Source organism: Augochlora pura, chromosome 5, assembly GCF_028453695.1.
Source record: "Augochlora pura isolate Apur16 chromosome 5, APUR_v2.2.1, whole genome shotgun sequence".
Taxonomy (NCBI): Eukaryota; Metazoa; Arthropoda; class Insecta; order Hymenoptera; family Halictidae; genus Augochlora; species Augochlora pura.
In genome coordinates, this window is record NC_135776.1 from 5,881,534 (window position 1) to 5,890,866 (window position 9,333).

The following is a 9,333-nucleotide window of genomic DNA, read 5'->3' on the forward strand; positions in this document are numbered from 1 at the left end:
AAATATATCAACTTTGACACACTCTTTAGCACCCAGTTTAGAGAATCTTAAACTATTGTATAGTACTTTTATACCATAACATATTTCTTATATCTATATCAATTTTTCCATATATATAAAATATAAAAACAAAACAGGCTATCATACTACTTTAATACAAATGTATAAGTTCAATATAAGTATATTCTTGCTGAGTAATTTCTCATTTCTACTTTCCATGGATGAAATATTTTTTACAAACTCAACCAATTTTTAGGATTTTTTAACACTTCAATAAGTATGGCTTCTTTTGAATCAGCTTCTGGTTCATGCATATATTGCCACTTGGCAGATAAGGGTAGAGACATTAATATACTTTCATATCGGGCACCAGGAGTATATAAACCAAATTTTGTACCACGATCGTATATTAAATTGAATTCAACATATCTTCCTCTACGCAATAATTGCCATTGTCTTTCAGCATATCCATATCCATCATCTTTATGTTTTCTTACTAATGGAATGTAAGAGGGAATTACAGCCTCTGCACAAGATTTTACAAACTGAAATGCTTCATTTTGATTTGGTTCATCAAGATCATCAAAAAAGATACCACCCACACCTCTACGCTCTCCCCTATGTGTAATAAGAAAATAATCATCACACCATTTTTTATATTTTGCATAATAAGATGGATTATGCTTATCGCATGCATTTTTTAAAGTACTGTGGAAATGTTTCACGTCATCTTCGTTCAAATAATATGGTGTTAAATCAGTGCCGCCTCCAAACCACCATTGAACAGTACCATCTGAATTTTCAACTTCAAAGTAACGATAATTAAAATGTATCGTGGGAACCATGGGATTGCGAGGATGTATTACAGCACTTACACCGGCTGCAAAAAATGGTACAGGACCTTCTTGCATTTTTTTGCCTCGTGCTCTCATTTGTTGTACAGCACTTGATGGTAATGTACCAGTGACAACGGATACGTTTACACCAGCTTTCTCAAAAACAGTTCCATCTTGTAAAACACAAGTAATTCCACCGCCACCTTCTTTCCTGGTCCATCTATCAGTTTTAAAATGACAATCTGGTTCTTCTAATGATTCTAAAGATTTACAGAAGTCTGCTTGTGTTTTCATTACCAATATCTCCATTTTCTTTCTCATACTATTATTTTTCTTTAATTCCTTAATATCAGTGATTGGTTCAGCCATAAATTTTGTAACATCTACTTCACTTTGTGCTGCTAAAATAGTTTTTCCAGATGCATTATAAACCATAACAGCTGTGAAAACACCGACTCCAAAATATTTAAAACTTCTAGTTTTGTTTTCAAACTCATGATGATTGGAAAGAAAATAACGTATAGAAGACCATCTCTTTGATAACATACGGAGACCCATAATGATCTGTAATTGTTACCATTTACAAATTTAAGCTTCTATAACATGATTTATATTATAAAATCTTACTATCAATTTTGTGGTAAAAATTGAATGGTAAAAAAGGTTAATATTGATTATACATAAAAACTGTATTGTTAATAATTAAACTATTTATTTCATATAGTTTATAAAAATTTAGTGGTACTTACTGTCTTTTCTTTTAAATAAATTAAATACTTGTAATAATATAACAATCCAAGTGTTATTCGTATAAATCGTATGTATAACGTATGTATAATTTACAGAATTTAAATAAATTAATATAATATTGGATTATTTATTTAATATGTAAATACTGTTTAAAGACTAATCACAAGAGTCTTAATCTTAATACTTAAGAAATTATCAATAAAGTTGCGTGTGTATTGCTATAAATTGTGACATTGAATGTATGAGGACGATAGAGATCATGATTTGTTCCACAAACCGGTCATACAATTGATAGCAATAATACAATTATAAGTGTAATAAATACTATTATCTTTATCAATTTCAAAATAATAATGGTAGTAATACCACGATGGTGCTTGTTATTATGTGTATGAAAAGTACAATTACATGTTCATATGTATATTAGGTTATATAAATATCAACAATATACAGTGCGTATTAGGATACATACGCATATATAAAACTAATAATTATCAATTTTTAAAATGTTGTTTAAACAAGGATTTCATCGTTTTGTTAAGAATCAACGATTTTATACACATTTCTTGGTATATTATAAACTTTATCTTATTTATTTATTAGCTGATAAATGTATTTTCGAAAGTTATAATTTGTTATATATGGCTCCTTTGCAGACTCAAAAACGATGTATACAAGATTATACATGCTTAATGCAATGTATTCCGGAACCTGAGTATAATATAAACTATTTATGCAATCCTGCTAATCGTGATGCCATTTTCAATAATATAAGAGCAAGAAAAGGTGTTGGAGATATTGACAAGGTTCTTGAGCTGTCGCAAAAACCAGAATTAAAACAATCCTTTTTAAATGAATTAAGTAAAATACCAAATCAGACAGATCCAGTTATATTATCTTATGGTGATAAACCAAAGGTGTTAAGAGAACACGGTCATAAACCAGAATTTGATTTTGAACCAAAAGAATTTGTAGAATTGGCTACGAAATTAAACTTATTGAAATGCCAGTTTCTGGGTCCTTTGATAGGTCAAAAGGGATATTTATTTATAGGAGATTTATCAGAATTAGAAGAAGCATTGATTCATTATACAATTAAACAATTAATGAAGAATGGCTTTAAACTTGTTTCTGTTCCTGACATTATTCCTACTAATATTATAGAAAGATGTGGATTGTTATCAGATGGCGGACGAACCCTTGTATATAATCTAATTCCATGTTATGGAGATAACTACAGTTTATCTGGAACAGCAGAAATGTCGTTAGCTTATAATGTTATGAATGCTACATTTTCTGCTGAAGAATTACCTTTAAAATTAGCTGCTGTAAGCAGATGTTTCCGAGCAGAAACTTCTGGTTTGTCAGAGGAAAAAGGCATATACAGGTAACTTTTCTTATCCTTTTTAGTGTTACAAAAAGTTATCTATTATTCTACACCTGTTAAAACTTGATCAATGTATCTTAAGTTATAATAATTTGACCACTACATTTCAATATGTTTGTATGTTACTAGAGTTCATCAGTTTACAAAAGTTGAAATGTTCGTATGTTCTACACAAGAGAAGTCAATGGACCAATTTCAGGAACTTCAAAAAATTCAAGAGAATTTATTTTCATCTCTAAATTTACATTTTCAAGTAATTGATATGCCGCCTCATGATTTAGGGTCTCCCGCATATAGGTATATATGCTGCAAAATTGTTATCATTGTACAAATTCTTTCTATTTCGAAAATTCTTACTATCACGATATTCTGTACATGTAAAACTTTAAAAGGAGGCAAACAAATTTTCGATATATTTAAGAGATTTTTTTTAATACCTTCATGATGTAGTTTCATTTTCTTTAAATTAATTCAAGAAACTATGAATTTGTTTGTACGATTTACATATTATATGTATCTGATTGAAATTTTCTAATTTGTTATTTTATTAAATTTAGGAAAGTTGATATAGAAGGCTGGATGCCTGGAAAGAAAATATATGGAGAATTATCTAGTTGCAGTAATTGTACAGATTATCAGTCGCGACGACTTAACATAAAATACAAAACACAAAATGGAGAATGTGTACATGTACATACACTAAATGGAACTGCTTGTGCAATACCTCGTATGTTAATTGCACTTTGTGAAACAAACCAAACGAAACATTCGCGTATTATGGTTCCTGAAATTTTACTTCCTTATATGAAAGAAAAAGCCTTAATTAGAAAACAACCTATTCCGAATATAAAAATATATAAATATAAACATAAATATTAATGTATCATTGTTATATACATGTATATAAGAATTCATATCTTGTTTTAAAATATAATTTATATAAAAATTAAATATGTTCAAAATAATTTGATGAATTATATACCCACAAACAATAGTATTTTTCCATAAATAAATTATTAAGTAATTATATCTGGAATAAAATATGCAAGTTTCTGTTGCCTATGGCAATATATAGTTAAAAATACTTTGAACAATTTGGGCAATTTTTATGATTCGATTAAGTAAAGCAATATATTAATAATTAAATTGCAGTTAATGTTAAATTATAATATATTTATATCGAAGCATAAAACCTTTTTTCAGGTACTAATTTAAGATAAATACATTTTCATAATTAAACACCTTAAAACCATCAAAATCATTACAGGAAGCTAGGATTTACCAAAACTTCAAATATTAAACATCACCTGACAATATATTTTCTATAAACTAATACAATATTCTCATACAAAGAAAGAGGGTCTAAAAATTATGCACACACAGGGGTAAAGATCTATTCCTCAATTACTTTTTTGTTATTCTGTATATATTTTGTTGCGGTATTATAAAAATGTAACACAAAATATTTCTTCTTAAAGTAATACAATTTAAGGACATTGCAAATTTACATTTTATCTTGCACACTAATTGGATGCCGGTAATGTCATTCCTGTTTATTAACAATTAAAAAGTTTTATGTACTTGTTTCGTCATACTGTGCCTCGCAATAATACAAACTTTGGTTTTTAAAAATTTCTATTTGTCAGTACAATCCAATTGTAGTTTATGCCTAATTCATTTTTTAATTCTGGATAAAATCCAAAAGTTAGATTCTGATAATGAAGGTTATGTTATCCTGAAATACGAAAAAATATAATGAATTCAAACAAGATAAAATCTTAATATAGTAAAATCCATGAGAAAGCTACTTTCTCTACTTATCCTATTACGATATCGTTCTTCCTAGATAGGACAAGTTCTTTTTAAGGTTAACTACGTTCCAGAATAAAAAAAAAAAATAGCTTTTTCGTGGTGGCGATTGTAAATTCAAATCGAATACTTTTGTTGCTTTTCTTCTTCCTCCTCTCCATCCTCCTCTTCCCCTGATTCAGATTCTTCTTCGGCTATCTGTAACCATTCTACGAATTTTTTCATTTGATGTAGGAAAAGCAATTTTCCTTTAACAGAATGGCCTTCCTTATACCACTTTAAAATCACTTCCTCCGATATTACATCAGCTGAATAAAAAAAACCTATTAGTATAAAGAAATATTTACGAAATTCGTATAAATTATTTTACATTTTACATAACATACTTTTATAAAATAGTAAAACAATTTTTTGGAAGACTTTCATGAAGTTCATATTTTCATAACAGAATTCCTGAATTTTTAGAAGAAGGGCTAGCTCAGATCTAGCAGTAACTGTGAAAGCATCGAACAGTGGAGTATAAACTTTTAAATGTTTCAGTGCTTGATCAGCTACCAGTTCTTCTTTTTTGTTCCACTCGGCTTGACCCATTACAACAGCCCAAATCTATAAATTAAAGATAAAATATTAATTTAATAACTAGATAACTATCAATTAATAGAATGACTGTATAATCTAAAGCCATATTTACCAAACCAATAACTTCATGTTCAGGAATGCCATTTCTTAGTGCCATGTCCTTGAGATCAGGCATAATATCTTTCATTGGACGATTATCAGCCAAATCGTCCAACAGAAGTTGTTGTAAATCTCGTTTTGCTTCCTGACTTGCTTGAGCTTTATGTAATTTTACAATATCTGCGAGACCAACAGCTTCAAATACAGATCGAAAATACTCTTCTGTTCGTTTATTGGGTGGTACAAATTCCATTAACCTTACGTGATAAGATTTCATTAGCACACAAACGGTATAACTATAAGATATAAATGCAAGGTATGATATAATATGACAGATTGCATAAAATGTTCTGTACCTTCGTTCAATATTGCCTTTTTTCAATGCAGTCATTAAACTAGATAAACCTTTCTCATCTCTCCAAGTAACAAAGACTTCTAACAAAAAGTCTAGTGCTAAATTATCCTTGACGAGATGTTCATTGATTAAAACTGAAAGAACTGCTGGTGGTACAGATCCATTCGAAATCCATAGTGCTGTCATCCTAGCCAATTTTATTCTTTCCTTAGGAGAAAATCCTTTCATAAAGACCAATACTTTCTTCATTTCATCTTCAAACATTTTTTCCAGATATTTATAGCGTCGCATAAGTTTAATGAACACCTAAAAATTAATTTACATTCAAAATCTTATGAATGCATTAAAAAAAAAAAAAGAAAAGATAAATTACTTGTTCAAAGTTCCGCATTGATTCCATATCTTCTGCCTGCTCAAAGACGCAAGCAGTAGTTTTGACTGGTTTATCACCATCTTGAACAATAAAACCACCGGGAACCAAAAGGCCCCCAGCTATTAAAATGTCAAACAGGTCTTCCCCATATCGGCGGTAATCTAATTTTGAACCAGCTGCATCCAAGTACTTCGAAATTGCGTCTAAGTCGTTACCAGCTTTTTCCAAACCCAATATAATTGCATCTCTAAATCCGTTTGGATCATACTTTTCTTTTTCATCTGAAAATAAATTTATTTTTAATTACACATCTAAAAATCATTTTGATATTGTTATTATTATCAAAACATACCTCTTTTTCTGGTCTTTATGCGTTGACCTGATAATATTGGTTTTTCTATTTTTTGACTCATACAATACCTTTCTGAAATTATAACAAGTAATACAATGATATAGTAATTTCTCCTGTAGATATTGTTATTTTGAATACATTAAAAAAAATCATAATAATAAGTTCAGGATATGAAGTAACCACAAAGATTCAAGGAACATACATAACTGTATCTTGTCTTAATTGAAATAAAATGTTACAAAGTGTTGTTTCTGAAATTGAAGCAAATATTAATCTCAGGTTTTTTTTCTATCAGAATTTTAATGTGGAAAGAACAGAGTATCATTATTTTATATTGTGAATAAGTTACAAATAAAATATTTTTTGAGAAACCAAACAAAGTATCTGGAGAAAAATAAAATATTATCTAAGTAAGAAGTATTTTATTATATACCACAAATAACAGATTTGTTAACATTTATAAAATACCTAAAAATTATAATGTAAGCTAATTTGAAATTGGAAAGAACAAAGTAATAGCTGATATACTTCTTAGTACTTTGTAAGTTAGAATTCAAAATGTAAATGTATCTATGCTGTTGTCAATGAAACTTAATATTTCTTAAATATTATGATTGTTATACATTCACACATTAAATGATGTAATACATACTTTGGCACGTATCTCCTAATAATATTTAATACGACAATTAAGGTAGTAAAAAATAAATTATATATTTTATAAATGCATTTTTTAAAACGAATTTTTGATATCTTATTCATTGTAATATCTTATCAAGGACTTAGAAATGCACTAAATCAATCTTATGTTCAAAGTATAACATGATTGCATTATTATACTGTTGAATTTGATTAACATTTCTATGTCATGACTTTTATAATTGCAAATAAAATTTGCTTCTTGTATGATTTACAATTTTAGTAGTAAATATGTTTCTTTTAATTAGCACAATATATAACTCTGAAAGTTTATTGAAGTAGATAATGGACAGAGGTGTTAAAATGCAACAAATTATATTCGATGAGAAGTACTTGTTCTTTGTAAGAAAAATCAGTCACAGAAATGATCCTTGTTAAACAAAGAATTTAGAACACAGCTTGAGAAATAGTTATATTAAATGCAATTTTCTTCTATGGAAATTCTTTGTGTTCTGTAGTTACATTGGCATTTGTCTACAGCTAATGATATTTTAAAATTCCTGTTAGCATTTGATATTGCAAATATTTATTGTATAAGGGAGGACCAGACAAATATTGAAATAATCTATTTAGCTCGAAGCAAAATACAAGTCATAGTAACATGGTCAATATAATATTCCAACAAGTGATAACTATATTTCTAAATGGTTTTGAAATAACTTGTAATGTACAAAATTAGACAGTAGTACTATGACAATTCTTTCTTTTGAATATTTAGATGTATTGTAATCTTGCTAGTTATAGTAAACTGTTTTGACATAGCTTTTCATTATTCTATATTATTGGTGATAATATTCTGATAATATAAAAGCTTAGTGTATATTTTACAAGTTAAAAAAAACAATATTTTTGCAATGATAGATAATTTCTATATCTACCAATATATGTTGTCTTTAAACATTCTTATTATTAAAACTGTATTAAATTTGTTTTTATAACTTTTAACGGATGCAAACTTGAAAAAAGTTATTTTATGTAAATATTAGTTTGGATTTCATAAGACACTCTTTAGATAAAATTGGAAAGGACCTCCTCATATTGTATACTTCAACAGTTGACCTAGAAAAATTTGTTGCATGTGAAATAATGCTCTATTTCTCATCTTAGTTATTTAATATAAAGAAAAAATTAATTTTATATGTGCTATAATTTCAGAAAAAATAACCTGTAACACTTTACTTATCCTTTTTTTTTATATGGACTCAAAATTGTTAACTTTCTACATAATTACATGACTCAATTATTTAATAAATAAGAAATAATTATATTACTTATATAAAGAATTATTAGTAACTCAGTCCGCCTAAAATTTGCCTCAATTCAGAAACAAGGTCAGATTAAAGATGCGTTTAAACAAATTTCCGTTGTATCTTTTGTGCTATATCTATTACTAAAATATTACTCGCACATCGTAAAACATTTTCTACGGTAGAATATTAATATTTAAGTCGTACATATAAATTGATTTCGTTGTTAATTACAACTTAGAATATTCTTATCCGAAATTGTCCATTTTATAGCGTTATAAGGTCAGGCGAACTATAATACGAAGACAAGGTACGTAACATTTAACTTTGGAACTGCTGTTGGCAGCTCGCTATCAAATGGCGCCTTTTGTTTAATATACCGTCCCGATATCATAACTTACAGTACCTGGATACTTGAAATTTATTCCCGTTACTCGAAATTCGTACGAAAACCGTATATTTTAAGCAGTCTATTATTTCTAAGGTTAAGGTCACACAATGAGACCACGATGGCTGAAATCTACGAAAATGTTATACTGCGTGCGATGTGCGTACTGGTTTCCAGTTGTCACAAAAATGAAAATTTATCGGACTGATATTAATGAAATTTGTTCTTCGACTTACATAAATGCACGTACAACTGTAGAACTACCCTTTTCCAGGTGAATAAAGGCAGTAAGAAATATCTCAAAGAGGATTTTGTGTACTCGAGATCAGCGAAACCGAAGAGAATCAATCTGAGGAGAAGTTACAATTGACAGGGAATAGATGGGATACTCGAATTCGTGTTTCATAACATCTCCTTAGCGCCATCTAAACAAGTAAAGGAAGAGGGCGCTAAAAAGCA

General features: G+C 28.5%; 3 protein-coding genes across 3 annotated transcripts; 1 reads left to right on the forward strand and 2 right to left on the reverse strand.

Annotated features, from left to right (window-relative positions):
• Positions 1 to 27: 27 nt before the first annotated feature.
• On the reverse strand, positions 28 to 1,821 carry Coprox (oxygen-dependent coproporphyrinogen-III oxidase). Its single transcript, XM_078180149.1, has 2 exons — positions 1,586 to 1,821; positions 28 to 1,400 (listed from the first exon to the last, which is right to left on the reverse strand). Exon 2 carries the CDS (start codon positions 1,392 to 1,394, stop codon positions 234 to 236), a length of 1,161 nt encoding a protein of 386 aa, XP_078036275.1. The 5' UTR covers positions 1,395 to 1,400; positions 1,586 to 1,821; the 3' UTR covers positions 28 to 233.
• Serrs-m (Seryl-tRNA synthetase, mitochondrial) lies at positions 1,817 to 3,878 on the forward strand. The gene is made up of 4 exons (XM_078180148.1): positions 1,817 to 2,155; positions 2,243 to 2,973; positions 3,103 to 3,270; positions 3,531 to 3,878. Exons 1-4 carry the CDS (start codon positions 2,093 to 2,095, stop codon positions 3,850 to 3,852), a joined length of 1,284 nt encoding a protein of 427 aa, XP_078036274.1. The 5' UTR covers positions 1,817 to 2,092; the 3' UTR covers positions 3,853 to 3,878.
• A 391-nt stretch (positions 3,879 to 4,269) lies between these two features.
• Kra (basic leucine zipper and W2 domain-containing protein kra) lies at positions 4,270 to 9,266 on the reverse strand. Its single transcript, XM_078181033.1, has 8 exons — positions 9,111 to 9,266; positions 6,541 to 6,612; positions 6,189 to 6,469; positions 5,817 to 6,121; positions 5,474 to 5,717; positions 5,169 to 5,388; positions 4,913 to 5,090; positions 4,270 to 4,708 (listed from the first exon to the last, which is right to left on the reverse strand). Exons 2-8 carry the CDS (start codon positions 6,599 to 6,601, stop codon positions 4,699 to 4,701), a joined length of 1,299 nt encoding a protein of 432 aa, XP_078037159.1. The 5' UTR covers positions 6,602 to 6,612; positions 9,111 to 9,266; the 3' UTR covers positions 4,270 to 4,698.
• Between the last annotated feature and the right edge of the window lie 67 nt (positions 9,267 to 9,333).

What these genes read in the sequence shown, in the direction of transcription:
- Serrs-m (XM_078180148.1), top strand. Translation starts at nt 2,093, where the DNA reads ATGTTGTTTAAACAAGGATTTCATCGTTTTGTTAAGAATCAACGATTT. An exon ending in GAGGAAAAAGGCATATACAG is followed by an intron (nt 2,974 to 3,102) that starts GTAACTTTTCTT and finishes GTATGTTACTAG; the next exon opens with AGTTCATCAGTTTACAAAAG. An exon ending in TTAGGGTCTCCCGCATATAG is followed by an intron (nt 3,271 to 3,530) that starts GTATATATGCTG and finishes TATTAAATTTAG; the next exon opens with GAAAGTTGATATAGAAGGCT.
- Coprox (XM_078180149.1), bottom strand. Translation starts at nt 1,394, where the DNA reads ATGGGTCTCCGTATGTTATCAAAGAGATGGTCTTCTATACGTTATTTT.
- Kra (XM_078181033.1), bottom strand. Translation starts at nt 6,601, where the DNA reads ATGAGTCAAAAAATAGAAAAACCAATATTATCAGGTCAACGCATAAAG. An exon ending in AAAGGCAATATTGAACGAAG is followed by an intron (nt 5,718 to 5,816) that starts GTACAGAACATT and finishes TTATCACGTAAG; the next exon opens with GTTAATGGAATTTGTACCAC. An exon ending in AACATGAAGTTATTGGTTTG is followed by an intron (nt 5,389 to 5,473) that starts GTAAATATGGCT and finishes TTTAATTTATAG; the next exon opens with ATTTGGGCTGTTGTAATGGG.